We start from the raw sequence: 27,964 nt of genomic DNA, 5'->3' as shown, positions 1-27,964 counted from the left end.
CATTTGCAATCCTAAAACGTCTTTTGAAGGCTATGAACAGTTGTAGCGCACATGAAATCCAGCAGAGAGCGCTGCAGAAGGGTCGCTGACGTCACGTGGGCGGAGCCTAAGGCCCCTGAGATAAGCAGCGTGTGAGCCGCAGGCGGACAGTGACACAGACACACACAATGATGGCCAGCAACGCGAGCGGAGCACACGACTGGACGCAGGTAGGGCAATGGGCGTGGGCGGGGCTTAATTCTGACGAACAGGAAGCTTGACGAGGCGAAGCTTTGCGCACGTGCAGGTTGTCAGCGCGCTGCCCTGGATCCATGTGACCACCGCGTTCATCAGGTGACTTCCGATAGATTGATACCACTATTGTGACGTCGCTTACACCGCCGCTGATGTCACCGCAGCGGGCTAGGCTCCGTCTCCGTGCTCACCTGGGTGACGTCGCAGTGGCGTCTGGGCGGGGCGGCCTCCGAGGTGAGCGGAAGACCCTCCCCTCAGCGCGCTCATGACGTCACCGAGCGCCTTTGTCGTCGCAGCTGCGGCCGCTCCTGCTGCTGGCCGCGTCCGACCTGCTGCTCTCCCTCTGTGGTCTGCTAGGGGGCGCGCTACTCGCCGGGCAGGCCGAGGACGGAGCCTGGTACGCGCTCAGCGCCGCCACTCAGGTGCTTGACACAAATATAGCTATCACAGTAGTATGGGGTTATATTGCTGACACTATTCTGAGCGAGCAATAATGGAAATTGAAAAATAACCTAGATTTCGAGCACAAAAAAATATATTGAGCGAGCAGTTAAAGATTTTAAGCGAGCAATCGTAGATTTTGAGCACAGAAAATAATATTGAGCAAAAAAAAAACTACTCTGTGCCGCTCAATTCCCCCTCCTGCTCTCGCTACGTATCTCAACGCCAACGATAATCAGAGAGCTGGCGGTATTTCCGCGGAAATACCGCCAGCTCTCTGATTGGTTGGCTTCGTGACACAGTGGTGACGCATGTGCTCAACTCAGCGCGCAGAGAAAAGAAAGGACGAGCAGAGGAGTCGAGATTAGAGATGGGCGATACCAGTGATTTTGGTTTCGATCCGATACCAAGTAATACCAAGGCTAAATATTGCGATCCCAATCGATATCGAAACCGGAAGTTCATAATATATAAAATATATATATGTATATATATATATATATATATATTAGGGCTGTCAAACGATTAAAATTTTTAATCGAGTTAATTACAGCTTAAAAATTAATCGCAATTCAAACCATCTATAAAATATGCCATATTTTTCTGTAAATTATATATATATTCTGTAAAATAAATTGTTGGAATGGAAAGATAAGACACCAGATGGATATATACATTCAACATACGGACTGTAGTGGGCATTTCACTCTACTGCCATTTAAATCTGTCTATGCTGTCCTCACTCCGAAGCGTCTACTTTTTCCAAAGCTAGACAGCTAGTGAACGACGCCTTAATAATTAGACTTCTTCCTTTTTCATCTGATTCATTAATAAAATGGCCTCAAACCATTGTCCTCTTTAGACCGTGGTAAAACTACAAAATAAAAGTACACAAGCATTGCATTAGCAACAACGTTAGCTTAGCACAATATACAGGTTCACTAAACATAAACAAAAAGCGTCTCATACAAAAAATATAACATTTCGCTTACTAACATAATATGTAAATTCTTTACAACAGCCATACTTACGGACAAATTTTGTCCAAGGATCATATAAGCACAACATTATCAGCCCGAGACGTCGTGCAGCCATAATGAAGAAAGAAAAGAAGAAAATGATAAACCATGTCGCAAAGCGACCACAAGAGTTCGCTGTTGGACAGCGCAAAAAGCCTTGCTGTAAAACTTACCAAAAGGCAGAATACTTTCTGAGCGGGACATGTGCGTTAATTGCGTCAAATATTTTAACGTGATTAATTTAAAAAAATAATTACCGCGCGTTAACGCGATAATTTTGACAGCCCTAATATATATATATATATATAGACAATCCTGCAGTGTTCTCAGCCATTCTGATGATATGTAATGTACAACTACATCAAGCACTCAAAAACTATTTAGTCTCTTTGTGTCAAATATGCTTTGCAATGGAAAACTGCAGCTTTTAATAACGAGCAAAGCAGTTTCCCTCAAACTCACAAACCAATCCATCAACAACAAACTCTGATTAGTCAGTCTCACTCTTTAACCATGACCCTTAAATTCATATGCACAGAACATTTCCCTGCTACACGTTGTATTTGATCAAATTTTAATCTACCTAAATAAAGATTTTTGATCTAATTAAAGAACAAATTAATAGTAGCACGTTACCACCCTCAAATGGTAGATCACTAAAAACAAATCCAATAATCAATAGTCACTTTCCGTTTTTGAGTTTTATTTTACTAACACAATTTTCAAATAGATTTTGAAAAAAAATATATAATAAAAATAAATAAATTTAAAAAATACAGATCTTGAAATAGTTGAAACAGACCTTTAACAGAATAAAAATAAGTAGCAACAAAACATAAGAAATCAAGCATTTAATTGTTTGTAACATAAAAAAATATGGAAAAACATTTCATGAAAAAATTATATTATGAAACATAAATTCACAAGAAATAATAATAAATGAATAAGAAATAATAAAAAGGTTAAGTAAGAAATTAGGCGTGAGAGGGGCGGAGGAAAAGCATGCTGTTGGACACAGGGTAGGGACGTGAATGGGGACGGGAGCACACGCCGGTGCACTGCTTATGTGTGTGCACTGATTACGTGCGTGTAGAATGCGAAAGGGAAAAGTAGTACAAAAAGTGTGCACAAAAATACACCCAAAAATTGACAAAGAACATATAATATATTAATTCCAGATATCGATACTTCTGCTTAGGAATCGATACCTAAAATTTAATACACTATATCGAAATATCGATATTTTGGTATCGATCCGTCCATCCCTACAACTCGGCGCGGCGAGCGCGCAGAGAAAAGAACCCGACGAGCAGAGCAGTTGAGATACGGAGCGAGAGCAGGAGGGGGGAATTGAGCGGCACAGAGTAGATTTTTTTTGCTCAATATTATTTTCTGTGCTCAAAATCAACGATTGCTCGCTTAAAATCTTTAACTGCTCGCTCAATATAGTTATTTTGTGCTCGAAATCTAGGTTATTTTTGCTCAATTTCCATTATTGCTCGCTCAGAATAGTGTCAGCAATATAACCCCTTTCTGTTGCGAATTGAAGAAATTGATCACTTGTGGACGTCTAGTGTCGTCAATGGCAGACAAAGAGTTGACAAATATACATAAAACCTTGGATGAATGCATGAGTACATAAAACATAGAATTGCTAAAACAAAATGAAATTGAAAAATATAGCTAAAAGTGAGAAAATCCTGAAACGTATAAGAAAATTAATTAGAAATAGTTTTCCCAAAAAAATCATGAAAAATCAAAAGAGGGGATGAGTTGTATTCCCCTCCGTTTAAATGATATATATTCGTTTTTGTAATCCTTTGTTAAGCGAGTTAGGCAATGAGTACGAGAGTTCAGTGTCTGCCATGTTGGATGTGGCGATTCAACTCAAATGTCTGAAGTGGCAGGTCAGTGTGTCTCCTGTGTTTGATGTAGTGAGTCCGTTGAACTCACTGAAGTGGCAGGTGTCCTTGTGTCGGCCATACTGGATGTGGCAAGCCACCTGAATTCACTGAATGGTCAAATCATGGTATCTGCCATATTAGCTGTGGCAATTCAGCTCAAATTTCAGAAGCACCTGGTCAGTGTATCTCCTGAGTTTGATGTAGCGAGTCTGTTGAACTCAGTGAAGTGGCAGGTGTCCTTATGTCCACCATATTGGATGTGGCAAGCCACCTGAACTCACTGAAGTGCAGGTCATGGTGTCCGCGATAATATATGTTACATACACAAACTCCTTCATTACCAATGATGGTGCTATACGTCCAATCCATTTGGGGTGGAAAGGATGGTCACGTTTCGGTGCCGTGGACGCCGATAGACGACCAATCCATTTAGGCTGGGAGGTTTTGGCAGCAAACAATAAGCGTTAACACGCAATGTGCGTGGCAGGTGGTGGGCATGATGTCCTTTTTCTACACACTGGACTACGTGTGGAACGCCTACGCTCGGCTGCGGCTCAACTTCAGATGTGTCCGTCACCAACTTCCTGCTGAGGTAGCGTCACGCACACTATGGCTCATTTTCACAACATTGGAATTTCAAAATGTATCTTCTGTTACATTTTTACATCAAAAAAGCACAAAAGTTGTATAGGTTTTGCCAAAAACCAAAAGTCCCACCCCCAAAATTTGACAAAAACATTCCCATTCTTTCCCAATGACCCCATTCATTTCCAATGGGGAAAACATATCCAGGAAGTGTCCCAAAATGTACTAGAAGTAACCAAAAAATGCCCTAAAATCAACAGAACATGATCCAAAATGTACAGGCAATGACCCTAGAATGCCCCAAAATGTACAGGAAGTGATTCCGGAATCAAGGCGCACAAAAGTTGGATACAGTTTTTACCAAAAACACATCTTAACACCACCAAAATTTGACTAAAAAGTTCCCATTTAATTTCAATGGGGGGAAAAAAACAAACCAATATCCAGGAAGTGACCCTAGTCCACAGGAAATAATCCAAAATGTACAGGAAGTGTTCCCGGAATTCCCCAAAATAAAGTGAAAATTTCAGGGAATCAAGGCGTACAATAGTTTTTGTCAAAACATACAGTCCCACAAAAATTTGACAAAAACATTTCATTCAACGAAGTGACCTGAGAAAAGGCCAAAATCTACAATTCTGTATACAGAATTTGGAAAAAATTTACGGTTCCCCGGAAATTTGCCAAAACTTTCCCATTCATTTTTAATGGGATGCGACTTCCAAAATTCCCATTCACTTTCAATGGAATTTACATTGCATTGATGCCATTGATGGCCATGTATGTCAAATCTATTAATGCCAATGTACTTGGATTTGGATATGTAAGTCCATGCCATAGACGGCCATGGACGGCCAAATTTCCCATTCATTTCCAATATCATTCACATTGCATTGACGCTCAAATACACAATTGCAAATGAGGGCTGTGCACGTCCTTGCCATTGACGGCCATATATGTCGATTCTGTTGACACCAATGTACTCGGATTCCATTGACACATATGTAAGTCGATGCCATTGACGGCCATGGACGTCCAAATTTCCCATTCATTTCCAATGGCATTAACATTGCATTGAGGCCAATTTAGACAGATGCCAATGACGGCCTTGTATGTCAATTCTATTGATGCCAGTTTACTTGGATTCCATTGACGCATATGGATGTCGATGCCATCGACGGCCATGGACGTCCAAATTTCCCATTCATTTTTAATGGCATTCACTTTGTTTAATGCTACTGACGGCCATGTTTGTCGATTCTATTGATGCCAATGTACTTGGATTCCATTGACGTGAATGTAAGTCAATGCCATTGACAGCCATTGACGTCCAAATTTCCCATTCATTTTCAATGGCCCAAAAAAAATGTCCTAAAATCAACAGGAAATGATCCTAAATGTACAGGAAGTGACCCGTAAATGTCCCAGAAGTGACCCACAATTAACTTGTTGCCTTCCATTGGCAACAACAGACATACATTTCATTTTAATTGGGAGGAGAGGCTGATGTTCATAGACTGGGAGAGGCAAATGGACCTTTGTTTATTCGCCACTCCGAGTCAAAAACGTCTCGGGCCGTCAATGGCGGCCAATGAGTTCAATGGTCAGACCCGCTTGCCCATTCCTAGCAGACATCTTGTTTGGATTTGACTTTTGTCTTTTCATCGCTAGATTGTCAAGCACCCAATACCTAGCGCTAACCTGACGGCGTCGCTTTCTGGGTGAGTTGACCCGTTAGCTCATTAGCGTACAAAATGACGAGCTCGTCTCGCGCCCGCCCAGCGTCCTGCCGCTTCTCCTCATGGCTCCCGTCTTGGCGAGAGCCCGCATCGATGGCTGCGGGGCCGGCTGCGGCGACGCTGACAGGTGAGGACGAAGGACGCGCGGCGGCCGCAGACGTCTTGACGACTCGATAACGATTGCAGATGTCTGCTGACGCTCCTCGGAGCGCTTCCCGTCACCGCGGAGACGCCCGTCCCGGCGTGCCGCCTGCTGCGGGCCTACAGCGGCGCAGTATTCCTCACCGCTTTTTTCATCACCCTCTTCGGTGTCTCGGTGAGTGAAGCTACGCGACGCGCCACTATGATGATGATATTATCATGTACTCTATTACTCACAATAACGCACCGTGGAAAGGAAGTGCCCAAAAATTAACTAGAAGTACTCCACACTGGCACTGGAAGGCACAGGAGGTTCCTCAAAATTAACTTGTACAGTGGTATGAAAAAGTATCTGAAGGTTTTGGAATTTCTCACATTTCTGCATAAAATCACCATCAAATGTGATCTGATCTTAGTCAAAATCACACAGATGAAAATACAGTGTCTGCTTTAAATAAAAACCACCCGAAAAATTTTAGGTTTTCATGTTTTAATGACGATAGCATGCAAACAATGACAGAAGGGGGAAAATAAGTACGTGAACCCTCTGCCTAAGGAGACTTAAAGAGCAATTAAAACAAAATTTTACCAAACAATTGAAGTCAGGTGTGTGCCCAATCACTGATGAGTGGTTTAAAGAGCATACGACAGGATAAAAAAAGTCTTAAATAGCATTATTATTTGAATTAGAATCATATTTGGATACGATTCGACTATAAACAACAATTTAGCAAAGTGCAGATGACGAGAAATTAGTCTTTTAATCTGCCGGTTAGCCACGCCTACCGTTATAGGGCTCGAGCGTCCCCAACAGGTGGATGACGTCAGCGGGAGACTGGGCTCATCGGTTTTACTATTCAGCCCATTGAGGGGGAATTATTCAGAACGAGGAAAACGCGACAAAGAGAGCCGCAAAATGTCATTGTTTCTGTCTCTTTACTTCAATATTTTTACAGGATATTCTTTTTATCCAAGTATTTTCCCCAATTGCTAAATAAATGGCATGGTCATAACAAATAACAGTCTTGTGCTAAATGGAATATGAAATCATAAAAATGCACTTATTCAGGACGACATGGCAAAATTTCTCCATAATGGTCAAAACTGTCGACTTCACCTTTAATGTCGCACCTCCCGTACGATATTTTATGACACCTAAATCGAACATATGTCATTTCCCTTCCCCGGCTTCGGAGAAACAAACCAAGCGGCGTGACAACCCGAACCGAGTGATGTTTTCAAAGTCTTCGAAGCGCAAAATCACACATAACTAGCCCGGATTATTTGAAATGACGACTGGGTTGTCGATTGTCTTCGCGGACCGGCAAACCACCCGGCGGAGAGCAATTTACAGCTCGTTCCCCGGAGGAGGGCGGATGCAGTTGTCGTGCAGCTAACGTGCCGCTAATGTGCATGAGGAGAGCTTTTTACATGCCTATCAATGATCAAACGTAAGTAGTCCTTTATTTAAAGTAAGTTTATAGTGTTTACTTTGTAATCGCTGTATTCGTATTTGACATAATACAAAACAAGATGTTTACTCACTTCCTCGTAAGTCCAATGGTCCCACAGTAGTCGGGCTTGTTTTGGCCAATATCCACGGTGAATGGGAACCTTTTGAAACTCCAAAAAGGCGCACACGCCTCTCCCTCATACGGCAAGATTTTTCTGCAGCCGTTTGGCTGGCGTGATGCGAAAAATAAACGTATTAATCCACAAAATCAGCTGAATCCTTAGTCCTCATACACAACAGTACGGCTGGAAAGGGAAGAGGACGCCTTCAACCGTACACATCACAGCGCCCTACTCCTCAATGCGAGACCGAAGCCGGAAGTCACTCATTTTCATGGCGCGGGATTCAAAAAACTAAATAAATATAACCATCGCTTCCACACACATCCAAGCGGTCCATATCATTCAGGAGCATAAAATACCGCGTGTATTATGAAATAAACATGCTTTTTTGTGTCACATGCACTTTAAAGCTGCCCTGCCCACTATAAAGCACACACCTGGTAATAATTGTCTTGATGAGAAGCATTGTCTCATGTGCATCATTGCTCGGTCAAAAGAGATGTCTGAAGACCTGAGATCAAGGATTGTTGATTTCTATAAAATTGGGAAAGGATACAAAACCATCTCTAAATGTCTGGATGTTCATCAATCGACAGTTGTCTACAAATGGAAAAAGTTTGGCACTGTTCCTTCTCTTCCAAGAAGTGGCCGTCCACCAAAGATCATGCCAAGAGTTCAGCGCAGAATACTCAGAGAGGTCAAAAAGAACCCTAGACTGTCTGCTAAAGACTTACTGAAATCACTGGCACAGTCCAATATCTCTGTGCACACATCAGCTATATGGCCAAGAATGGTGTTCATGGGAGGACTCCATGGAGGAAGACACTGCTGTCTAAAAAAAAAAAAACATTGCTGCTCATTTATTGTTTGCAAAAAGGCACTTGGACAATCCACAGAGGTTTTTGGAAAATATTTTGTGGACTGATGAAACCAAAGTTGAATTGTTTGGGAGTAACACACAACGTCATGTGTGAAGGAAAAATGGAACATCAACACCTCGTCGCCACCGTGAAGCATGGTGGAGGGAGCGGCATGATTTGGGGATGTTTTGCTTCCCGAGGGCCTGGACAACTGGCAATCATTATGGAAGAATGAATTCAAAAGGATGTTTTGCAGGAAAATCTTAAGCTGTCCGCCAGACAGTTGAAGCTAAAAAGAGAATGGATGCTGCAACAAGACAATGATCCAAAACACAGAGGTAAATCAACGTCAGAAGAACAAAATACTGGAGTGGCCAAGTCAAAGTCCAGACTCGAACCCCATTGCTATGGCGTGACCTAAAGACAGCGATTCATGCCAGACATCCCAGGAATCTGACCAAGAAGAATGGGCCAAGATGGATGTGCCAAACGGATCTGCAGCTATAGGAAGCGTCTGGTTGAAATTATTGCTGCTAAAGGGGGGGCACAAAATATTAAATGTGATGGTTCATTTACTTATTTTTCCCCCTTCTGTCATTGTTTGCATACTATCCTCATTAAAATATGAAAACCTATAAATGTTTGGGTGATTCCAGTTAAAGCAGACAGTTTTTTTCATCTGTGTGATTATTTTGACAAAGATCACATTTGATGGTGATTTTATGCAGAAATGTGAGAAATTCCAAAAGGTTCAGAAACTTTTTCATACCACTATAGTTTGCTAACAGGCACAGGAAGTACCCTATATTCCACAGGAAGTGTCCCGAAAACAAAAGGTAGTACCCCAAAATGAACTAGACGTATCATTTCATACACAGGAAGTACCAAAAAATGAAGACGTAGTGCCCCAAAATGAACAAGAACTGTGCCAAAATGAACAGAAAGTCTCCAAAAATAGGTAGTACCCACAAAGCTAACAGGAAGTACACCGTACTGTACAGGAAGTGCACTGACTGAGTTTGCGCCGCCCCGCGCAGGTGCTCGTGGGCAAGTGCCGTCAGCTTTACCGGCGTGTGGTGACGTCGCACGGTTACCTGGGCAACCGGCAGCGGGTGTCCTTGCGAGCTCTCGACTTGCGGCTGCTGGCGTATTCGCTCATCTTGGTCGTGTGCTGGGGTCCAAGTAAGTCCGACGGCGTCCGTTGACATTCCGAGGCATAACCCCTGTGGTAAGTTATCATGCTTCTGTCATCAGCGGCGTATCTGGTGGCCACGGGGTCTCCGTCGGACGTCCTGTACGCCACGCGGGTGGGTTCCTTCTCTAGCTCAGCCTATTTTGCTGGCGAACAGCAATTTATAAGGGCACCGTGTGCGGGCAGGCCGTCACGTCGGCGTCGCCGGGCGTCCTCCGTTTGGCCGCGCTGACGTGCGCGCGAGGCTCGCCGACGCGGGATTTGTCGTGGCGCGACGCCGACACGCAGACGCCGCTGCTGCGGGCGCAGAGGACGACGACAACGTCGACGAGGCCGACGTGACTCGAGGACGACGATAAACGTCCGATTCGTAGAAACGGGAACAGCCGGCACCGAGTGATCGTGTTTAACTGCCTTTGACGGTGAGAATTGTCCAAAAATGGTCCGATAATGACTTTTTGACCAATATTGTCCAAACCCAAAAATCCGATACCGATATCGAATGCGATGCCCAGGTCAAATGGCCTGCTCGCATCACAAATCCCAAGCATCTTACTTTAGAGACATCTCATGGTCAATAAGTGTAAGTGCTGTGTACAAAGGCAGGAGGCTTCTACATTCACTTTGAAGGCAACATGCCTGTTGGCCCAAATCACATATCGATATTATCCAATATCATTTTAAAAATGCTTTTATCGGCTGCCCGATAGAATCGGACAACTGTATTTTTCACCATTCCCTTGAATGAGAAAGCATCATCTTTGCAGTTGTTCGAGGACCTTTTACTTGCCATCGTGCTGTAAATGCTGCCATTAAGACATCAACAAGACACTTTACAACTGGACATTGTAAGAAAATATATTTAAATGCCCTACACATTAGTTTCTCGTTTAAAAAATAGCATTATACATGGTCATTTTTTTTAAATGCCTTTCTAAACTTTTTTAGATAAAAATACTATACACAGCTTTTTTTCAATAAAAACCTTTTTTTAATTTTTTTTGTTGTTATTATTTTTAAGCCTTACTTATCATGGTTGTTCTTTTTAAACGGTCGGGATTATTATCCAAGGTCATTTTTTAAATAAGATAATGCCATACTGTACATAGTCATTCTTTAAAATAAAATACTCCTAGTATGGTATTTTTTTTTTATAAAAGAAATGCCTTACTACATGGCCGTTTTTATTTAATTAAAAAAAAATAATAATACGAGTATATATGATAGTCGTGTCTTGTTTTTTAATAATTAAAAAAAAGTCTTACTTTACCTGGCTGTTTAAAAAAAGTTTTTTTTTAACATAACAAAAAAAAAAAAGCCCTGCTATACATGGCGGTGATTTTGATTTTGGATTTTGTTAAAGAAAAAACACATTATACATGGTCGATTTTTTTTTTTTTTTTTTTTTTTTTAAATAAAATATACCTAGTATACATGGTCTTTTAAAAAGATAAAATGCCTTACTTTACATTTACATGGCTGTTTAAAACAAGTCTTTACTGTACTGTTGTTGTTTGTTGTTGTTTTTTTTTTTTAGAAAAAACACCTTACTGCATGGCCTTTATGAGAAAAAACACTATACATGGTCATTCTTTCAAAATGGTTTGGGGTTTTTTACATATTGAAAAAACATACATGGTCGATTTTTTTTTTTTTAAGTATACCTAGTATACATGGTCCTTCAATAAAATACAGTAAAATCAAAAACGCCTTACTATATATGGCTTTTTTTTTTTTTTTTTTTTTTAGTCCTACTGTACATTGTTCGTTGTTAAGGTTTGTGTTTTTTAAAATAAATAATGGGACAGTGTCATACTTCAGGGTTAAAAAGCCATTACTTTTTTGTAATAAAAAAAAAAGCCCTCAATATACATGTTTTTTTTAATTATAAAAATACTTTTATACTAAAATACTAATTACTACTATAATATTAAATAATTATATATATTTTTTATTTTTAATAAATGAAAAATGTCTTACTATATGGTCTTAAAAAAAACCCCAAAAAAACCTTAGTATATGTGGCCGTTTCTCTTTTCATGGTCAGTTTTTTTTTTCTCCAGTAAAATACACTTTATTATACATGTTCGTTTAATTTAATAAGGAAATGCCTTACACTGTATGTAGTTGGTTTTGTTTTTTAATTTAAAAAACGGCGCTACTGTAGTCGTTTTTTTTGTTTGTTTTTTAGAAAAAAAAAAAGCTGTTGAATACATGGCTGTTAAAAAAAGTTACTGTACACGTTTTATTCAAATAAAATATGAAAATAAAAAAAGCCTTACTATATATGGTAGTGATTTCTAAACAGTTTGTTAAAAAAAAAAAAATCATATATGGACATTTTTTCATAAAATACCTAGTATACATGGTCTTTCCGGAAAAAAAAAACCCAAATAAAAATGCCTTATTATACATGGCTGTTTAAGAAAAAAAAACTTACCGTAGAGAATTGGAAGAAGGTGGACGGATAGACTTACAACACATGGTGATTTTTTTTTTAAGGAACGATAACTGCCAGCTCTTTCCAAGGTCAAATGAATTGGCCGTCTAGCGCCATAATGGCCGCCAATGAGAACTTCCTGTCACGAAGCCAAAACGTGCAATCCGGATGATATGAGCGTCACGTGCGCCAACTCCGCCAGGACCACCACAAAAGAAGTTCCGTGCAGCGAGCTTCGGAATGCGGCCATGTTGCCGCGGCGAACGAGAAATTAGAGCAAGCTCGGCGCTAATGAGCACGTGCGCAAACAGCCAATTGTTCACTCTGGCATCATCTTCGGCCCATCAACAACACTTGCATGTACGCACGTGTCAGTTTCTACTGTATCATCCACTTTGAAAAAAAAAAACAATTTTGTTTCAGTTCTCGGGAATCGGTCAGTGACGCCCTCTTGTGGCTAGGCGACTTGACAACGTGATCAAATAACGATGAAAACATATAAATTGACAATCTCTTTAAATATATGTATATAGCCACATAAACTAGCCCTCCCAGTCCAAATGGATTAGACATCTATGGCCGCCAACGGCAGCCAGTCAGTTAAAGAGTAAAAAGTAATGTCAATTGTAAAAAACACATTTATTGAAACGTCAAACACATCAAAGCATCATTCACAAAACAAGCAAACGTGACTTTTTGGAAACGAGTTCTCTCGGGGCCCGTCGGACAAGCGTTTAAGCGTCGAAGTGGGCGGAGCTACTGGCGCTGACGCCGCCCACGGCGGGAAGGTAGGAAAGGTGGAGGATCGGAAGCTGCAGCGACAAACGCCGACGCACACTGTAAAAAAAAAATGGGATAGACAACAGAAAGTTGCGGCGTGTGAAAAGACGTTGAACAGGAAGCGATGTGCACCTCCATCAGGGCAGACTCAGTGAACATTCATCTAAGTCCAGTTCACTTGCCACATCAAGCATGGTGGACACACGGCCCAAGGGAGCTCAGTTGGCTTGTCACATCCAATATGGCGGACACAATGACCGGTCACTCGAGAGCCCTGTTGACTTGCCACATCCAATATGGCAGACATACTGACTGTTCATCTAAATTCAGTGGACTTGCCACATCAAGTGTGGCTGAAAACGGGAATTTGTTCGACTTGCCACATCCAATGTGGAGGACACAGTGACCGATTGTCTAATGGTGCCTTCACCAGTGTTGTCACAGATTACTTTAAGTAATTTAACAATGAATACGCCTCAAAAAGTAATCCAGTGACTTTACAGATGACTTTTTTTTTTTTAATCAAAGTAAGGTATGAAGAAATCTGACCTTCTAGCCAGATTGCCGGAATCACACCAGCCGAACCGCTGGACCCGCGCTGGCACAGCTCCAACGACCTGGGCCGGCTGAACCCCAACAACACAGCCAAAAGGCCAAGTTTTGCACATTCACCTTAGTCTTAACTAGGGCTGTCAAAATTATCGTGTTGACGGGCGGTAATTAATTTTTTTAATTAATCATGTTAAAATATTTGACGCAATTAACGCACATGCCCTGCTCAAACAAATTAAAATGACAGCACAGTGCAATGCCAACTTGTTACTTGTGTTTTTGGGAGTTTTTTCGCCCTCTGCTGGCGCTTGGGTGCGACTGATTTTATGGGCTTAAGCACCCATGAGCATAGTGTAATTATTGACATCAACAATGACGGGCTACTAGTTTATTTTTTGATTAAAAATTTGACAAATTTTATTATATATCATATATATATATATCAGAGGTTGCGCTAGACTTTTTCGTTGTCTGTCATTTTGACTGACAGGGTCATAAAAATCCGGTTAGAATCTATTTTTACCCGTCACTTAAATTTTTAAAATGACTATATCTTGATGCAGTCACTATATGTATATATACAATAATACAATAATACTTTATGATATAAAGTAACTAACATTAGTGCAGTCATGGATTTCAGTAAGCAGGCCAGTGCTGTGTTTCCATATATATATTTTTATTATATTATGTATATACAGGATATATATATATATTTCCCCCCCTGCCCAAGTGGGACCTTTCATGATCCTAATACATTTAATAATAATAAAATATTATATAATTGCATTATATATATATATATATATAATATATATATATTTTTTATTTATTTATTTATTTATTTATTTATTATTATTATTAAATAAAAATGCACGTTGATACGATGCACTTAAAGGAAACTTCAATTTTTTAAAAAATCGTTAGAAAGTTGTATGGACTTACAATCTGCTAGCTTGTTGTTTCCTGTTGTCTTCCGAAATACACCTGGGTGACGGCGCGTCAAGTGTTCGTTCATAGCCGACGCGCTACCGTGGTATGCGAGCTCAGCTTAGCAAAAAGAGTACACACAGTGGTGGCGCCCTATATATATATATATATATATATATATATATATATATATAAAATAAAGTTTTCAATTCTCCATGGGGATGCCCCTATTTTTTGGCACGGAAGGCTTTGGGCGCAAGGGGGGGGCGTCCCTTATTTCTATTTCTGAAAGGTGGCAACCCTAGAATTGAGTTGACTTGCCACGTCCAATATGGCCGACATCCCGAGTTCACATAGACTTGACTTCTATCACTGTCAATGGCAGCCGATGAATCAAGGAGAAATATAGTTTGACAGGAAGTGATGTTTAAAGTGTAGGAGGAAGCGGTTACGCTGTGCAGGAAATGACATTTAACCGGAAGGGAAGCAGCAGGAAGTGTGCACGCGTGCGCTCACAGTTCAGGAGAATTGACGTCGTGGTTGTCACACGATGACGTCGCCTCGCTATTTCTTGACCGGTGCTGGTCGATCTCTGCCTCGCTGAGTTGTGCGCACAGCGCCTGCTTTTGCGTGTCCAGCTACATGAGCGCAGAGGCACGTCACTTTCCGTTCAACACCCCCGTGACACCGCCTGCGGGCTCACCTCCGCGTTTTGACGCTCCAGGCGCCACCTGAGTTTCAGGAGTTCCTCATCCTCCACTGCGCCGTCCTCCGATTCGACGAGCTGCCCGCAAAACCGTCCGTCATAAAGACCAGGGAACAGATCCGCAGGACGACGGCTTGGCTCACCTCGCCGTCACGTTCGAAGAGTAGCCTGGCAAAGACTGTGATGACGACGACGTCGCAGGCAAGCGCTGCAGCGTCGAGGGCGCGCCATTCCGGTAAAGGGGCGAATGCCGGCAGCGCCGAAGTTGCCCACGTGCTGGCCCACAGCAGCCAGGCGGCGCATGCGTGGGCCGGCCGCGCATCCACGTGGTTTTGTCCGGGCGTCAGGAAGGACAGCAAAAAGCCACAGGCCTAAAAAACACGTGAGCACAAGTTATCTTAATGCTGGTACGAATAAAATTCACAGTACACGACACGTTGTCTATGTGTGTATTGTGTGTGCACACACCAAGAGCGGCGCCTTATAAGCGAACACGGCCGCCGACCAGGCATTTGCGCCGTCGCCGCGGCATTCCGATGCGCTCCGCATGGCCAGATCGATCTGAAAGAGGGAGCGGTCACGTTTCCGTCGGTCGGCACAGGCAGACGGACCCACCTGCGAACGGTTTGCCGTCAGCCATACGCTCAGAAGGAGGATGTCCGCCGAGGTGAAGAGTGGCGCCAGGCGCCACGCGGCCGGGGCATCGGCTCCGCTTGCCGAGCGGCGCCACATGTAGCTCAAGAGCCACGACGACGCCAGCGTGTGAGACGAACATAGCAGACACGTGCGCAGCTACAACCGCAAATATGACATGGGATAATACCAATCAGATGTAACAAAATAGTCAAATGACCCTACAGAAGCTTGCAGTCGCATGTTGCCCTCTGAGTCTGGCATAATCAAAAACTTTGTGTCTTTAAAGTGCTGTAAAAAATCAACTACATTACATAAAGTGCCTCTGGCAATGGTTTTCAACCTCTCCCAGTTTTCATTTTACACCAATAGACCATGGAAAACCGGAGATGTGATCCTTTTCATATCGGGGAACTTGCCACATCCAATATGGCATAACACAATTACCAGTCACCCAAGAGTCCAGCTGACTTGCCACATCCAATATGGCAGACACAAAAACCGGTCATCTCAGTTCAGTGGACTGGCCACATCAAGTATGGCAGAGACGTGGGAATTAATGGTCATATGCAGTATGGCGGACAAGAGTCCTGTTGACTTGCTACCTCCAATATGGCAGACACAATGATCATTCATCCATGTCAGGCGGACACGCGGTAGTTCATTTTTACTTGCGACATCCAATATGGCGGATATAATGACAAGTGTCTAATTGACTTGCCACCTCCAATATGGCGGACACAACACTCTTCACTTGGGAGTCCAGTTGACTTGCCACACACAATAAGGCAGACACAATAACCAGTCACCCAAGAGTCCAGCTGACTTGCCACATCCAATCTGGCAGACACAATAACCGGTCATCTCAGTTCAGTGGACTACCACACCAAGTTTGGCAGAGACGTGGGAATTAATTGTCACTTGCCACATCCAGTATGGCGGACAAGAGTCCTGTTGACTTGCTACCTCCAATATGGCAGACACAATGACCATTCATCTCAGTTCAGTGGACCTGCCACATGAAGTGAGGCGAACACGCAGTAGTTCATTTTTAATTGCCACATCCAATATGGCGGATTAATGACGGGTGTCTCGTTGACTTGCCACCTCCAATATGGCGGACACCACGATCGTCACTTGGGAGTCCAGTTGACCTGCCACACCCAATATGGCAGACACAATAACTGGTCACCCAAAAGTCCAACTGACTTGTTGCAATGACCGTTCATCTCAGTTCAGTGGACCTGCCACATCAAATGAGGCAAACATGTGGTAGTTAATTTTTACTTGCCACACCCAATATGACGGACATAAAGACGAGTTTCTAGTTAACTTTCCACGACCAATGTGGCAAACACAAACACCAGTCACCAAGAGTCCAGATGACTTGCTACACCCAATATGACAGTCACAAGAAACGGCTACCCTAGAGTCAAATTGACTTGCCACATCCAAAATGGCAGACGCGCTGACTATTCATCTCAGTTCAGTGGATGTGGAAATTAAATGTCAACTTGCCACATCCAGCATGCTGGACGAGCGTCCTGTTGACTTGCCACCTCCAATGTGGCAGACGCAATGACCGTTCATCTAAGTTCAGTGGACCTGCCACATTGTGAGGCTGACACGCGGTAGTTCATTTTTACTTGCCACATCTAATATGGCAAACACAACAATGGTCATCCAAGACTCCAGTTGACTTGCCACCTCCAACACGGTGACCCCGTCCCATCATAATGAGTTCAGTTGATTTGCAGACACTGACATGCTGCTGATGTGGATTCATTTGACTTTCCAAGTCCAAAGTGGACGCCCATCGTCGTGGAGCGACTAGCTAGGGGGATGCCAATTTTACAAAGAAGAAACAAAGCACATCGGGCCAACGAAAATGTAGCGTGAGCTCACTGACCGAGCAGAGCGCGTGTGCCGTCTCCCGTCCGAGAACGTCTCCGTCGGGACCGGCGGCGACGACGGACGCGGCGGAGAGGAGGACGGCCGCCATTGCGGCGGTCGTCGTCGGCGCGTCCCGGGACGAGGGTCTGCGCGCGGCACAGAGGACGATCAGCGAGACGCCCCCCGTGACCGCGGCCGCCGTTGACAGGATGCCGTAACCCAGAATGCCGACGCCCTCCGTGCCGTCTCTGGGCGCGGAAGAACCTATGAACTTCAGCTGACGCGCGGACAGTCGCAACCGATCGGTCTCGCCGTCAAACTCGCCAACAGACACGCCGGCGCGACCTGAGGGCCAGACGCGACAATCACGCCAAGGTACGTGACGGGCAACCGCGCGAGACGTACGCACCTTGAGTCTGGACGACGTGGATGGAGGAGAGTCGTCGGCCGCGCCGAAAGGAGACGCTTCCCTGAGATAGAGATCGTGACGTGACGTGGCGGTGGCGGTGACCCGATTCCATTTGTCCCCTTCACCCCGCCTCACCGTGACGCCTCGGAAGCGCGTGCGCGCGAGAACGGTCCTCAAGGCCCGGATCGCGTCCTCCTCGCCGACATTTCCCTCAAGTATCCGGCGGCGCTTTTGGGCCTCCGCCAGGCGACTCAGCGCTATGGCCGCCACCCACACGGCGTCATAGGCGTAGGCGTGAAGAGCACCGGCCTGACTCCCCGCGTGGCGTCGGACCTCTCGCCTGTATGCCCGCTCAAGGTCTCCGCGAGTCTGCGGAGTCAAGAATAAGAAGATGAGGCACCTCTAAATGAGTCACAAATCATATGCTTCCAGCCTTTCCCCATCCAAATGGATCGGACGTCTATTGCTGTCAATGGCAACCAATTGTGGAATTGCACAACACTAAGATAGAGGGGGAGAAAAGCTCACCTTTGTTTGTAGGAAGTCATTCTCATCAACATGACACATAAACTCACTGGACCTGATGAGAACTTTGCCCTTACCAACATGGCCGCCACAAAGAACCCTCGCAACAGTAATGTATCAAAATTTTATACCTGTAGTCTGTCACAGAAGCAAAGCCTCTGAATGTATTGCAACAGATATGAAGATAAAAATAGGAGATAGGATAGGAAAAGGGACACATTCTGCAGCAAGATGGTGCTCCATCGCATACTTCAATCTCTACCTCAAAGTTCCTCAAGGCAAAGAAGATCAAGATCCTCCAGGACTGGCCGGCCCAGTCACCAGATATGAACAGGATGAAAGAGGAAGCATGGAAGACGAAACCCAAGAATGTTGAGAGGGAGGGAGGGAGGGATGCAAGACTGCTTTCTTTGATGTTCCTGATGACTTCATCAATAAATTGTATGAATCCTTGCCGAAGCCCATGGAAGTCGTACAAAATATGAAATTTGGATCTCACAGCACCACTACTTAGTTCACTTATGCTATGTAACATATTTTTGTATTTGAAGTACATTTTTTTGTTGAATTTTCACACTACTTTCTGTAGGCGACAAAACTTTTGTCTTGCCAAAATTGGACCTTTATGTCTTCATTAAATGATAAATCTTTTTACACTGAAACAAATCTATTTTTGTACATTCAACATCATTTGGGAGGGTCTTAGCTTTCATATGAGCCAACCAATTGAATCATTAAAAGTCAGGTTATTAGCAATTGTTTCTACAAAACATATAAGTGACAAGACTTTTGTCAGGGACTGTAGTTATTCTACACATTTTTACAGCATTGGAAAACATTAAGATTGTTTGTAGGGTTGTTCCGATCATGTTTTTTTGCTCCCGATCTGATCCCAATCATTTTAGTTTGAGTATCTGCCGATCCCGATATTTCCCGATCCGATTGCTTTTTTTTTTTTTTGCTCCTGATTCAATTCCAATCATTCCCGATAATTTTTCCCGATCATATACATTTTGGCAATGCATTAAGAAAAAAATGAATAAAACTCGGACGAATATATACATTCAACATACGGTACATAAGTACTGTATTTGTTTATTATGACAATAAATCCTCAAGATTAACATTCATTCTGTGAGAGAGGGATCCACGGATAGAAAGACTTGTAATTCTTAAAGGATAAATGTGACTTTGTATATTGTGACTAAATATTGCCATCTAGTGTATTTGCTGAGCTTTCAGTAAATGATACTGCAGCTATTTAACTTCTGCCCAAATGCATGATGAGAAGTGCAACCATGACTGTGCGTAGGAGCACCAATATATCTTCTCTGCGTTGGGAAAGATGATCAACTACTACCTTTCTTCCCCACATTGCCTCCCACGTTATTTTTAATTGCTGAGAGAGGTATTGTAAGGCTTTAGCAACATAAAAATGGCTCCAAAGGCTGTCAAAATTCTCTTACTCATTATACGCTACCTTTTAGCACTATCTATAGATAAAACGGCGTCTTTATAGATTGAACGCGACAATGCTTGAGTGGATCATGCAGCGCATGCGTTAATAATTTAACGTGATTAATCGAAAAAAAATAATTACCGCCGTTAACGCAATAAATTGGATAGCCCTACTTTAAGCCAAAACTACTCTGCATATATCAAAAAAAGGCATGTCCGATATTTTTTTGCCAATCCCAATACTGTGAAAATGACATGATTGGACCTGATCGATCGGGACATTTTTAATTGTTTGTGTCATGTTTGTGCTCCTACAGAGACCATATTAAAACAAGAAATATATTACAGTTTCTCATCTTTTTTCATTTTCAAACATTTTTGAAACGCTTCAGGGAGCCACTACGGCAGCGCTACAGAGAGACGCCTGTTGCCGACCCCCGGGTTAGGGTTATTTTATATGAATTTGCATCCGATGAAGGGGCCAACTTCACGGTGGTTGAAGTGAAGCCTAAGAATATGTGTGTGCAAAGTGTGGCGACACGGCGCCCATGTTGGTAAGGGCAACATTTCCATCAAATACACCATGCGGACACTGAGTAACTTGCTCCATTTTCAATGGACTTTCTGGAGCAGGGGTCTCCAAACCGGTCCTCAAGAGCCACTGTGGGTCCTGGTTTTTGTTCATACCGATCAAGCACAGAGGGTTTAACCAATGAGGTTTCTGCTAAAGCAAGCAGCACCTGACTGCAATTAACTGATTACACTTGTAAGACACCGGATTGGTGCAAAGGTGTCTTCTTGTTTTGCTGGAGCAAAATCCTGCACCCACTGCGGCCCTATGTGGAATAGTCTGGGGACCACTGTAGAGCTTTACGGTACTTCTTTGTTGATGCCAAGCGTGGGCAAAATGCGCTACGTACGCAACTTTAATCAAAACGAAAATGCCACCTACCCGTCCAGAAATGCTCGGGGTATCAGAATGTCCGTCAAGCGTGTCGGACAGCCAGATGGCGCCGTCTGCCGCCGCCGTCAAATCGTGGGACGCGCAACCGGCAACCAGGGACCCGGACATCCGTGTCGGGTGTCCCCCCGCCACGATCCACTGATGGCGCGCGCCGAACATTCCCAGCCTGGAAGCCTGAACACGCCATCGACACGTGACCATTCAAACAACCATCGAAAAACGTTCAACTTACGCAGCAGAATACTTGAGCGGGCCAATCTTCATTCGCTTGAAGGAGGCCGACGATGATGACAATGATGCGCACGTCGCGTTTCTGTAGAACACATGTATCAAAGTGACGGCCCGGGAGCCCGATCTGGCCGACTGTATCATTTTGTGTATCCACGTTTCTTGCTAAAATCCAATTTTGACAACATTTCTGTATAGTTCTTGTTTGGATCTGGGCCATCTTTAGGGAATAATTGTCTCTTCTCCAGTAGTAACAAACATGCGACCCATGGGCCGAACTGCGATCCACGGGAGAGTACTTTGCGCGCCCTTAATGGACATCTCGGTGAAGTGATTATCACTTACCCATGGAAAAAAATGACATTTGAAAAATGAATAACATCGAGGTGAGACGCACCTGCATCTCCAGAAGGCCACCGCAGTCGAGATCCGGAAGTGTCGCCGTGGAAACCGGCCGGACGTCCATCTGACTCATCAAGTCCTCGGTCATCTAAACCAATCACGATGTGTTATCACTTTACAGGGGTCTTGTAGTTAAGCTAGGACTTTTGAACCTATTGACAACTATAGTATATGTCCAATTCATTTCAACTGGCAGGACTGACTCGTGTTTCAGTGCAATTGATGGCACTCGACGAGGTCAAAAAATGGATTGGACGTCTAACGCCGTCAATGGCAGCTCACCAGTTAGAAAAAAAACCTTGATGCCGTAATGTATATGGTCAAGAAATACGTATACATAAAGCATTGGAGGAATACATACAGCCCTCGCATTTCTACAGATATTTAAGTATTTCTTTTCATGGGAAAACACTGACAAAATGACACTTTGACGCAATGAAATGTAGTCTGTGTGCAGCTTAAAGTTCATTTATTTTCCCCTCAAAATAACTCCATTAATATCTAAACCCATGGCAACAAAAGTGAGTACACCCCTTAGTGAAAGTTGTCAATATTAGCATCCGTACAACATGTCAACTGTCAATATTTTGTGTATTCCATCACTGTGCTGGGTTATGGCTGTCAGCCGGGAACCTGGCAGCCACAGTAATAGGGTGGTAGGTGGGTCCCACACTTTTTTTTCCTATGGCATGGCTCCCGAGGCGTGGCCTCCTCTCTGCCTGGGCTGCCGGCTGCGGGAGTGGGGAGAGGTCGGGGCTCCGGTCTCGCGTCACCCCACGGCGGCTCCTCGGCGTTCTCCTGCCTCCACCTTCCCCTCTCTTCTCTAACTGGGTATCTGCCCTGTGCGCCGCCGCGGATTGCTGGCTGGGTGGCAGTGTATCGGCTGGATGTTGCCTGCCACGGCGGGGGACCCTGCCCTGCACTGGGCTTGGTGGGCCGCTGGGGGCCCCGTGGCGTGGCGTGGCGTGCCAGCTGGGGGGCTGTGGCGGCGGCTCGTGGCCCGGGTGGGTGGACGGGATTGGGGACGGGCGTGGGGTTGGTGGTGTGTCCCCTCTTGCCATCCCTGAAGGCCGGTAGATGGGCGCGCGGGTGGCCCAGGCGACCATCCTGGATTCCAGGGGCGAGGGCTCCTTTGCTGGGCAGTGAGGGGAGGGATGGGCTGCGCTGCCCCACCCCCGTGACCCCACCCTCACTCCCTGGGCTGGCTGCGTGGGGGCCGTGGCCCTGTGTCGGCGCGCACGTGGCGTCTCCGCTCGTCTGCGTGGCTGTTGCGTGCCCGGCGGGGCTCGCGTGCAGCCGGATGTGATTGGGTGCGCTCGGGCGGCGGGTCCCGGTGCCGGGGTTGGCGATGGAGCGGCGTAGGGTCGGTTGCCAATGGGCTTACACTCACAAGGGATTCACATGATTACTGGGTTCTAGATCACAGAGATGATTTGTGTACACGCTACCCCTTTCTATCACTTAGTTTATAGACTCCCCCACCTCCTTCCTCCTCTTTCCCTGGTCAACAGGCCCCCCACTTGGTGTCAACCGGAAATACATTTAGCTGACGATAGCACCAACATATTAGTAGTTAGTGTAGTTAGGCGTTCAATGTAGTTCTTCTTCTTGTTTGTGTTTCTTTTCTTTCTTCTCTTGTGTTTCTTCTGTTCGACCATAACCCTGTCCTGTTCGCTGCTTTGTCATAATAAACGAGGTATGTGGAATGATCACAATGGGAGTATGTCAGACTCTCAATGTGAAACATTAAAACTGTTCAGACTATCCGGGCACTTAGACTTCCATTCTCCGTGTCAAACAGCTGAACATGACAGGTTTAAAAAAACATATATACAGTGCCTTGCAAAAGTATTCGGCCCACTTGAATCTTGCAACCTTTCGCCACATTTCAGGCTTCAAACATAAAGATATGAAATTTAATTTTTTTGTCAAGAATCCACAACAAGTGGGACACAATCGTGAAGTGGAACAACATTTATTGGATAATTTCAACTTTTTTAACAAATAAAAAACTGAAAAGTGGGGCGTGCAATATTATTCGGCCCCTTTATTTTCAGTGCAGCAAACTCACTCCAGAAGTTCAGTGAGGATCTCTGAATGATCCAATGTTGTCCTAAATGACCGATGATGATAAATAGAATCCACCTGTGTGTAATCAAGTCTCCGTATAAATGCACCTGCTCTGTGATAGTCTCAGGGTTCTGTTTAAAGTGCAGAGAGCATTATGAAAACCAAGGAACACAGCAGGCAGGTCCGAGATACTGTTGTGGAGAAGTGTAAAGCCGGATTTGGATACAAAAAGATTTCCCAAGCTTTAAACATCTCAAGGAGCACTGTGCAAGCCATCGTATTGAAACGGAAGGAGCATCAGACCACTGCAAATCTACCAAGACCCGGCCGTCCTTCCAAACTTTCTTCTCAAACAAGAAAGAGAAAACTGATCAGAGATGCAGCCAAGAGGCCCATGATCACTCTGGATGAACTGCAGAGATCTACAGCTGAGGTGGGAGAGTCTGTCCATAGGACAACAATCAGTCATACACTGCACAAATCTGGCCTTTATGGAAGAGTGGCAAGAAGAAAGCCATTTCTCAAAGATATCCATAAAAAGTCTCGTTTAAAGTTTGCCACAAGCCACCTGGGAGACACACCAAACATTTGGAAGAAGGTGCTCTGATCAGATGAAACCAAAATGGAACGTTTTGGCCACAATGCAAAACGATATGTTTGGCATAAAAGCAACACAGCTCATCACCCTGAACACACCACCCCCACTCTCAAACATGGTGGTGGCAGCATCATGGTTTGGGCCTGCTTTTCTTCAGCAGGGACAGGGAAGATGGTTAAAATTGACGGGAAGATGAATGCAGCCAAATACAGGAACATTCTGGAAGAAAACCTGTTGGTATCTGCACAAGACCTGAGACTGGGACGGAGATTTATCTTCCAACAGGACAATGATCCAAAACCTAAAGCCAAATCTACAATGGAATGGTTGAAAAATAAACGTATCCAGGTGTTAGAATGGCCAAGTCAAAGTCCAGACCTGAATCCAATGGAGAATCTGTGGAAAGAGCTGAAGACTGCTGTTCACAAACACTCTCCATCCAACCTCACTGAGCTGGAGCTGTTTTGCAAGGAAGAATGGGCAAGAATGTCAGTCTCTGGATGTGCAAAACTGATAGAAACATACCCCAAGCGACTTGCAGCTGTAATTGGAGCAAAAGGTGGCGCTACAAAGTATTAACGCAAGGGGGCCGAATAATATTGCACGCCCCACTTTTCAGTTTTTTATTTGTTAAAAAAGTTGAAATTATCCAATAAATTTTGTTCCACTTCACGATTGTGTCCCACTTGTTGTTGATTCTTGACAAAAAATTCAAATTTTCTATCTTTATGTTTGAAGCCTGAAATGTGGCGAAAGGTTGCAAGGTTCAAGGGGGCCGAATACTTTTGCAAGGCACTGTATATATCCATATATATATTGTGTAGCCACCACGATTATCCAGAACTGCCTTTACTCTCCTGGGCATGGAGTTGAACAGAGGTTGCCACTGCAATGCTCTTCCACTCCTCCGCGACGACGTTGCGGAGCTGCCGGATGTTTGAGACTTTGCGCACCTCCACCTTATGCTTGAGGAAGATGTTCTATTGGGTTCAAGTCTGGAGACATGCTCGGCCAGGTCATCACCTTTACCCTCAGCCTCTTCAGTAAAGCAGTGGTTATCTTGGAGGTGTGTTTGGGGTCATTGTCATGCTGGAACACCGCCCTGCGACCCAGTTTCTGGAAGGAGGGGATCATGCTCTGCTGCAGTAGTTCACAGTACATGTTTCCCTCAATGGAATGTAACTCTTCAACACCTGCAGCACTCATGCAGCCCCAGACCATGACATTCCCACCACCATGCTTGACTGTAGGCATGACACACTTACCTTTGTACTCCTCACCTGGTCACCGCCACACATGCTCGAGACCATCAGAACCAAACAAATGAATCTTCGTCTCATCGGAGCATAGGACACGGTTCCAGTAATCCCTGTGCTTTGTTGACATGTCTTCAGCAAACTGTTTGCGGGCTTTCTTGTGTACCGTCTTCAGAAGAGGCTTCCTCCTGGGGTGAGAACCATGCACACCAATTTGATGTAGAGTGCGGAGTATGTTCTGAGCAATAATAGGCTGACCCCCCCCCAACTCTACAATCTCTGCAGCAATGCTGACAGCACTCCTGTAACGAGTCACATGACATTTTGGAGGGAAAATGACAAGCAGTACTCAATTTGGAAATTTAGGGATGTACGTAGTTCCCATGCAGTGTACTCACTTTTGTTGCCGTTGGTTTAGATATTAATGGCTATATTTGGAGTTATTTTGAGGGGAAAATAAATGAACTTTAAGCTGCACACAGACTACTTTTCATTGTGTCAAAGTGTCATTTTGTCAGTGTTGTCCCATCAAAAGATATACTTAAATATCTGCAGAAATGCGAGGGATGTACTCACTTTTGTGATACACTGTAAGTATATAAAAATAGTATTCATATTAAAAAAATATATCGAAAATTAAAATTGAAAAACATTTTCACATTGAATAAAAATCATACAAGTTAATATTAATTAGGGCTGTCAAAATTATCGCGTTAACGGGCGGTAATAATTTTTTAAAATTAATCACGTTAAAATATTTGACTAAATTAACGCACATGCCCCGCTCAAACAGATTAAAATGACAGCACAGTGCAACGTCTACTTACTTGTTTTTTTGGAGTTTTGTCGCCCTCTGCTGGCGCTCGGGTGCGACTGATTTTATGCGCTTCAGCACCCATGAGCATTGTGTAATTATTGACATCAACAATGGCGGGCTACTAGTTTATTTTTTGATTAAAAATTTTACCAATTTAATTAAAACGAAAACATTAAGAGGGGTTTTAAGATAACATTTCTATAACTTGTACTAACATTTATCTTTTAAGAACTACAAGTCTTTCTATCCATGGATCGCTTTAACAGAATGTTAATAATGTTAATGCCATCATGTTGATTTATTGTTATAATAAACAAATACAGTACTCATGTACCGTATATTGAATGTATATATCCGTCTTGTGTCTTATCTTTCCATTCCAAAAATACAGAAAAATATGGCATGTTTTATAGATGGTTTGAATTGCGATTTTTTACGATTAATTAATTTTTAAGCTGTAATTAACTCGATTAAAAATTTTGATCATTTGACAGCCCTAATATTAATAGGAAATGAAAGTAAATCTATAGGAAATTGATAAAAATACATTTAAAAATATTTAAATTACAATTTCAAAATAAAAACAAGGAATCTTTCTTTTTATAACCCCCCCCCAAAAAATACATGTATATTTTTTGCATTTTAGATATTTTTCCGTATTTTTTTAAAATTATTTTTATTGCAGGATTTCCCTTTTTTTGTTATATTTTCAATTCAATTTTCTGTTGTTATTATTTTCATGCACTTACAGTATGTACTCCGCAATGCTTTTTGACGTGTAAGCTACCTCCGAATCCACCCGCGGCGTAACGAGTCCGACACGCGTCCACCCGAAGCGCCTCAGCAGCGCGGCGGCTGCCCGATGGACGACTCGGCCGGACGGCGCCACGCCGAACACGTTCCCGCCACATGCCACTTGGTCTTTGTAAGACACCTGGACGGAAAGTCGCGCTGTAAAAACAGCTCAGCGTATTCCCTGAGCGACAAACGCAGTGGCGCCTCCAGAAATTCGTCATGGGGTGGCCAGATGGGGCCGCTTAAAATCTTGGGGTGGCACACCAAAACTAAAAGCCATAACAGACGATTAAAAATTAGAAATTGTCCAGCAGCAGCTAGCGTTAGCGACGTAACTCAAGTTGAAAACACATCAAAAAGCTGCTCTCACCCCATTTAGCTCTTAAAAGCACGTTAGTATGGCGCATACTTATGGAGGTAGATTTGTGTCTTTATTATTCAATCCCCAAAAAAGTTTCTTCAATCAAAGAAAAAGTCACTTCAATCAAAAAAAATGGTTTTGAATGCAAAAATATTGATTGCCAACCGTCACGTCAGGGCAGCGGGTGAAGTTCCCCGTGTTCTCCGCGACAGGGCACCGTACCATCGCGGGCACTCAACGATGTCACACCCCCAAAGCGGTGCCCTATTTTCAGCTTGGACTCCATCAGAGTCCGATGGCTGGATGGAGCCCTGGTGGCCATTATTCTTACTTCCTGCTTTTATGCCATTGGCGTAGTCACCTGCCACTCAAACATGTCGGAAGTCGTGTTGAAAAAAAAAAAAAAAGAGTTTAAAACTTTTTGCTTTTCAAAAAAATTGACACGTCAATAAAAAAT

At 43.7% G+C, this 27,964-nt stretch overlaps 2 protein-coding genes across 5 annotated transcripts; one reads left to right on the top strand and one right to left on the bottom strand.

Moving 5' to 3' along the window:
- Positions 1 to 74: 74 nt before the first annotated feature.
- tmem116 (transmembrane protein 116) lies at positions 75 to 13,710 on the top strand. Of its 2 annotated transcripts, XR_009063051.1 has the most exons (12): positions 75 to 209; positions 287 to 333; positions 399 to 468; positions 531 to 656; positions 4,086 to 4,190; positions 5,855 to 5,904; positions 5,966 to 6,049; positions 6,109 to 6,238; positions 9,536 to 9,680; positions 9,753 to 9,805; positions 9,877 to 10,112; positions 12,193 to 13,710. XR_009063051.1 is itself a non-coding variant. In XM_057834788.1 (11 exons), exons 1-11 carry the CDS (start codon positions 168 to 170, stop codon positions 10,030 to 10,032), a joined length of 1,008 nt encoding a protein of 335 aa, XP_057690771.1. In that variant the 5' UTR covers positions 75 to 167; the 3' UTR covers positions 10,033 to 11,067. The 2 variants fall into 2 exon arrangements, 1 of the variants encoding a protein (XP_057690771.1); XM_057834788.1 differs by lacking the exon at positions 12,193 to 13,710 and having other exon boundaries at positions 9,877 to 11,067.
- LOC130915072 (gamma-aminobutyric acid type B receptor subunit 2-like) lies at positions 12,234 to 27,964 on the bottom strand. Of its 3 annotated transcripts, XM_057834784.1 has the most exons (14): positions 27,673 to 27,964; positions 27,139 to 27,285; positions 21,606 to 21,698; positions 21,213 to 21,293; positions 20,969 to 21,154; positions 18,169 to 18,402; positions 18,034 to 18,094; positions 17,641 to 17,969; positions 15,714 to 15,890; positions 15,567 to 15,659; positions 15,242 to 15,469; positions 15,096 to 15,176; positions 14,909 to 15,030; positions 12,234 to 12,967 (listed from the first exon to the last, which is right to left on the bottom strand). In XM_057834784.1, the coding sequence occupies exons 1-14, from the start codon at positions 27,730 to 27,732 to the stop codon at positions 12,865 to 12,867; spliced, it is 1,995 nt and encodes a 664-aa protein (XP_057690767.1). In that variant the 5' UTR covers positions 27,733 to 27,964; the 3' UTR covers positions 12,234 to 12,864. The 3 variants fall into 3 exon arrangements, with proteins under 3 accessions (XP_057690767.1, XP_057690766.1, XP_057690768.1); XM_057834783.1 differs by having other exon boundaries at positions 15,567 to 15,890; XM_057834785.1 differs by lacking the exons at positions 27,139 to 27,285; positions 27,673 to 27,964 and adding an exon at positions 25,544 to 25,913 and having other exon boundaries at positions 15,567 to 15,890.

This window comes from Corythoichthys intestinalis, chromosome 4 (assembly GCF_030265065.1).
Source record: "Corythoichthys intestinalis isolate RoL2023-P3 chromosome 4, ASM3026506v1, whole genome shotgun sequence".
Classification (NCBI taxonomy): Eukaryota; Metazoa; Chordata; class Actinopteri; order Syngnathiformes; family Syngnathidae; genus Corythoichthys; species Corythoichthys intestinalis.
Note: the sequence above shows the minus strand (reverse complement) of the source record. Positions and strands in the feature narration are given on the sequence as shown.

Bases quoted from the DNA above. Each gene is read 5' to 3' on its own strand.
- tmem116 (XM_057834788.1), top strand. From the start codon at position 168: ATGATGGCCAGCAACGCGAGCGGAGCACACGACTGGACGCAG. The intron at 4,191-5,854 runs GTAGCGTCACGC...TTTCATCGCTAG, and splicing joins GTCACCAACTTCCTGCTGAG to ATTGTCAAGCACCCAATACC. The intron at 9,806-9,876 runs GTGGGTTCCTTC...GTGTGCGGGCAG, and splicing joins ACGTCCTGTACGCCACGCGG to GCCGTCACGTCGGCGTCGCC.
- LOC130915072 (XM_057834783.1), bottom strand. From the start codon at position 27,732: ATGGTACGGTGCCCTGTCGCGGAGAACACGGGGAACTTCACCCGCTGC. The intron at 15,470-15,566 runs GTGTGTGCACAC...CGTGTTTTTTAG, and splicing joins CTTATAAGGCGCCGCTCTTG to GCCTGTGGCTTTTTGCTGTC. The intron at 15,177-15,241 runs GTGAGCCAAGCC...TTTTGCGGGCAG, and splicing joins TCTTCGAACGTGACGGCGAG to CTCGTCGAATCGGAGGACGG.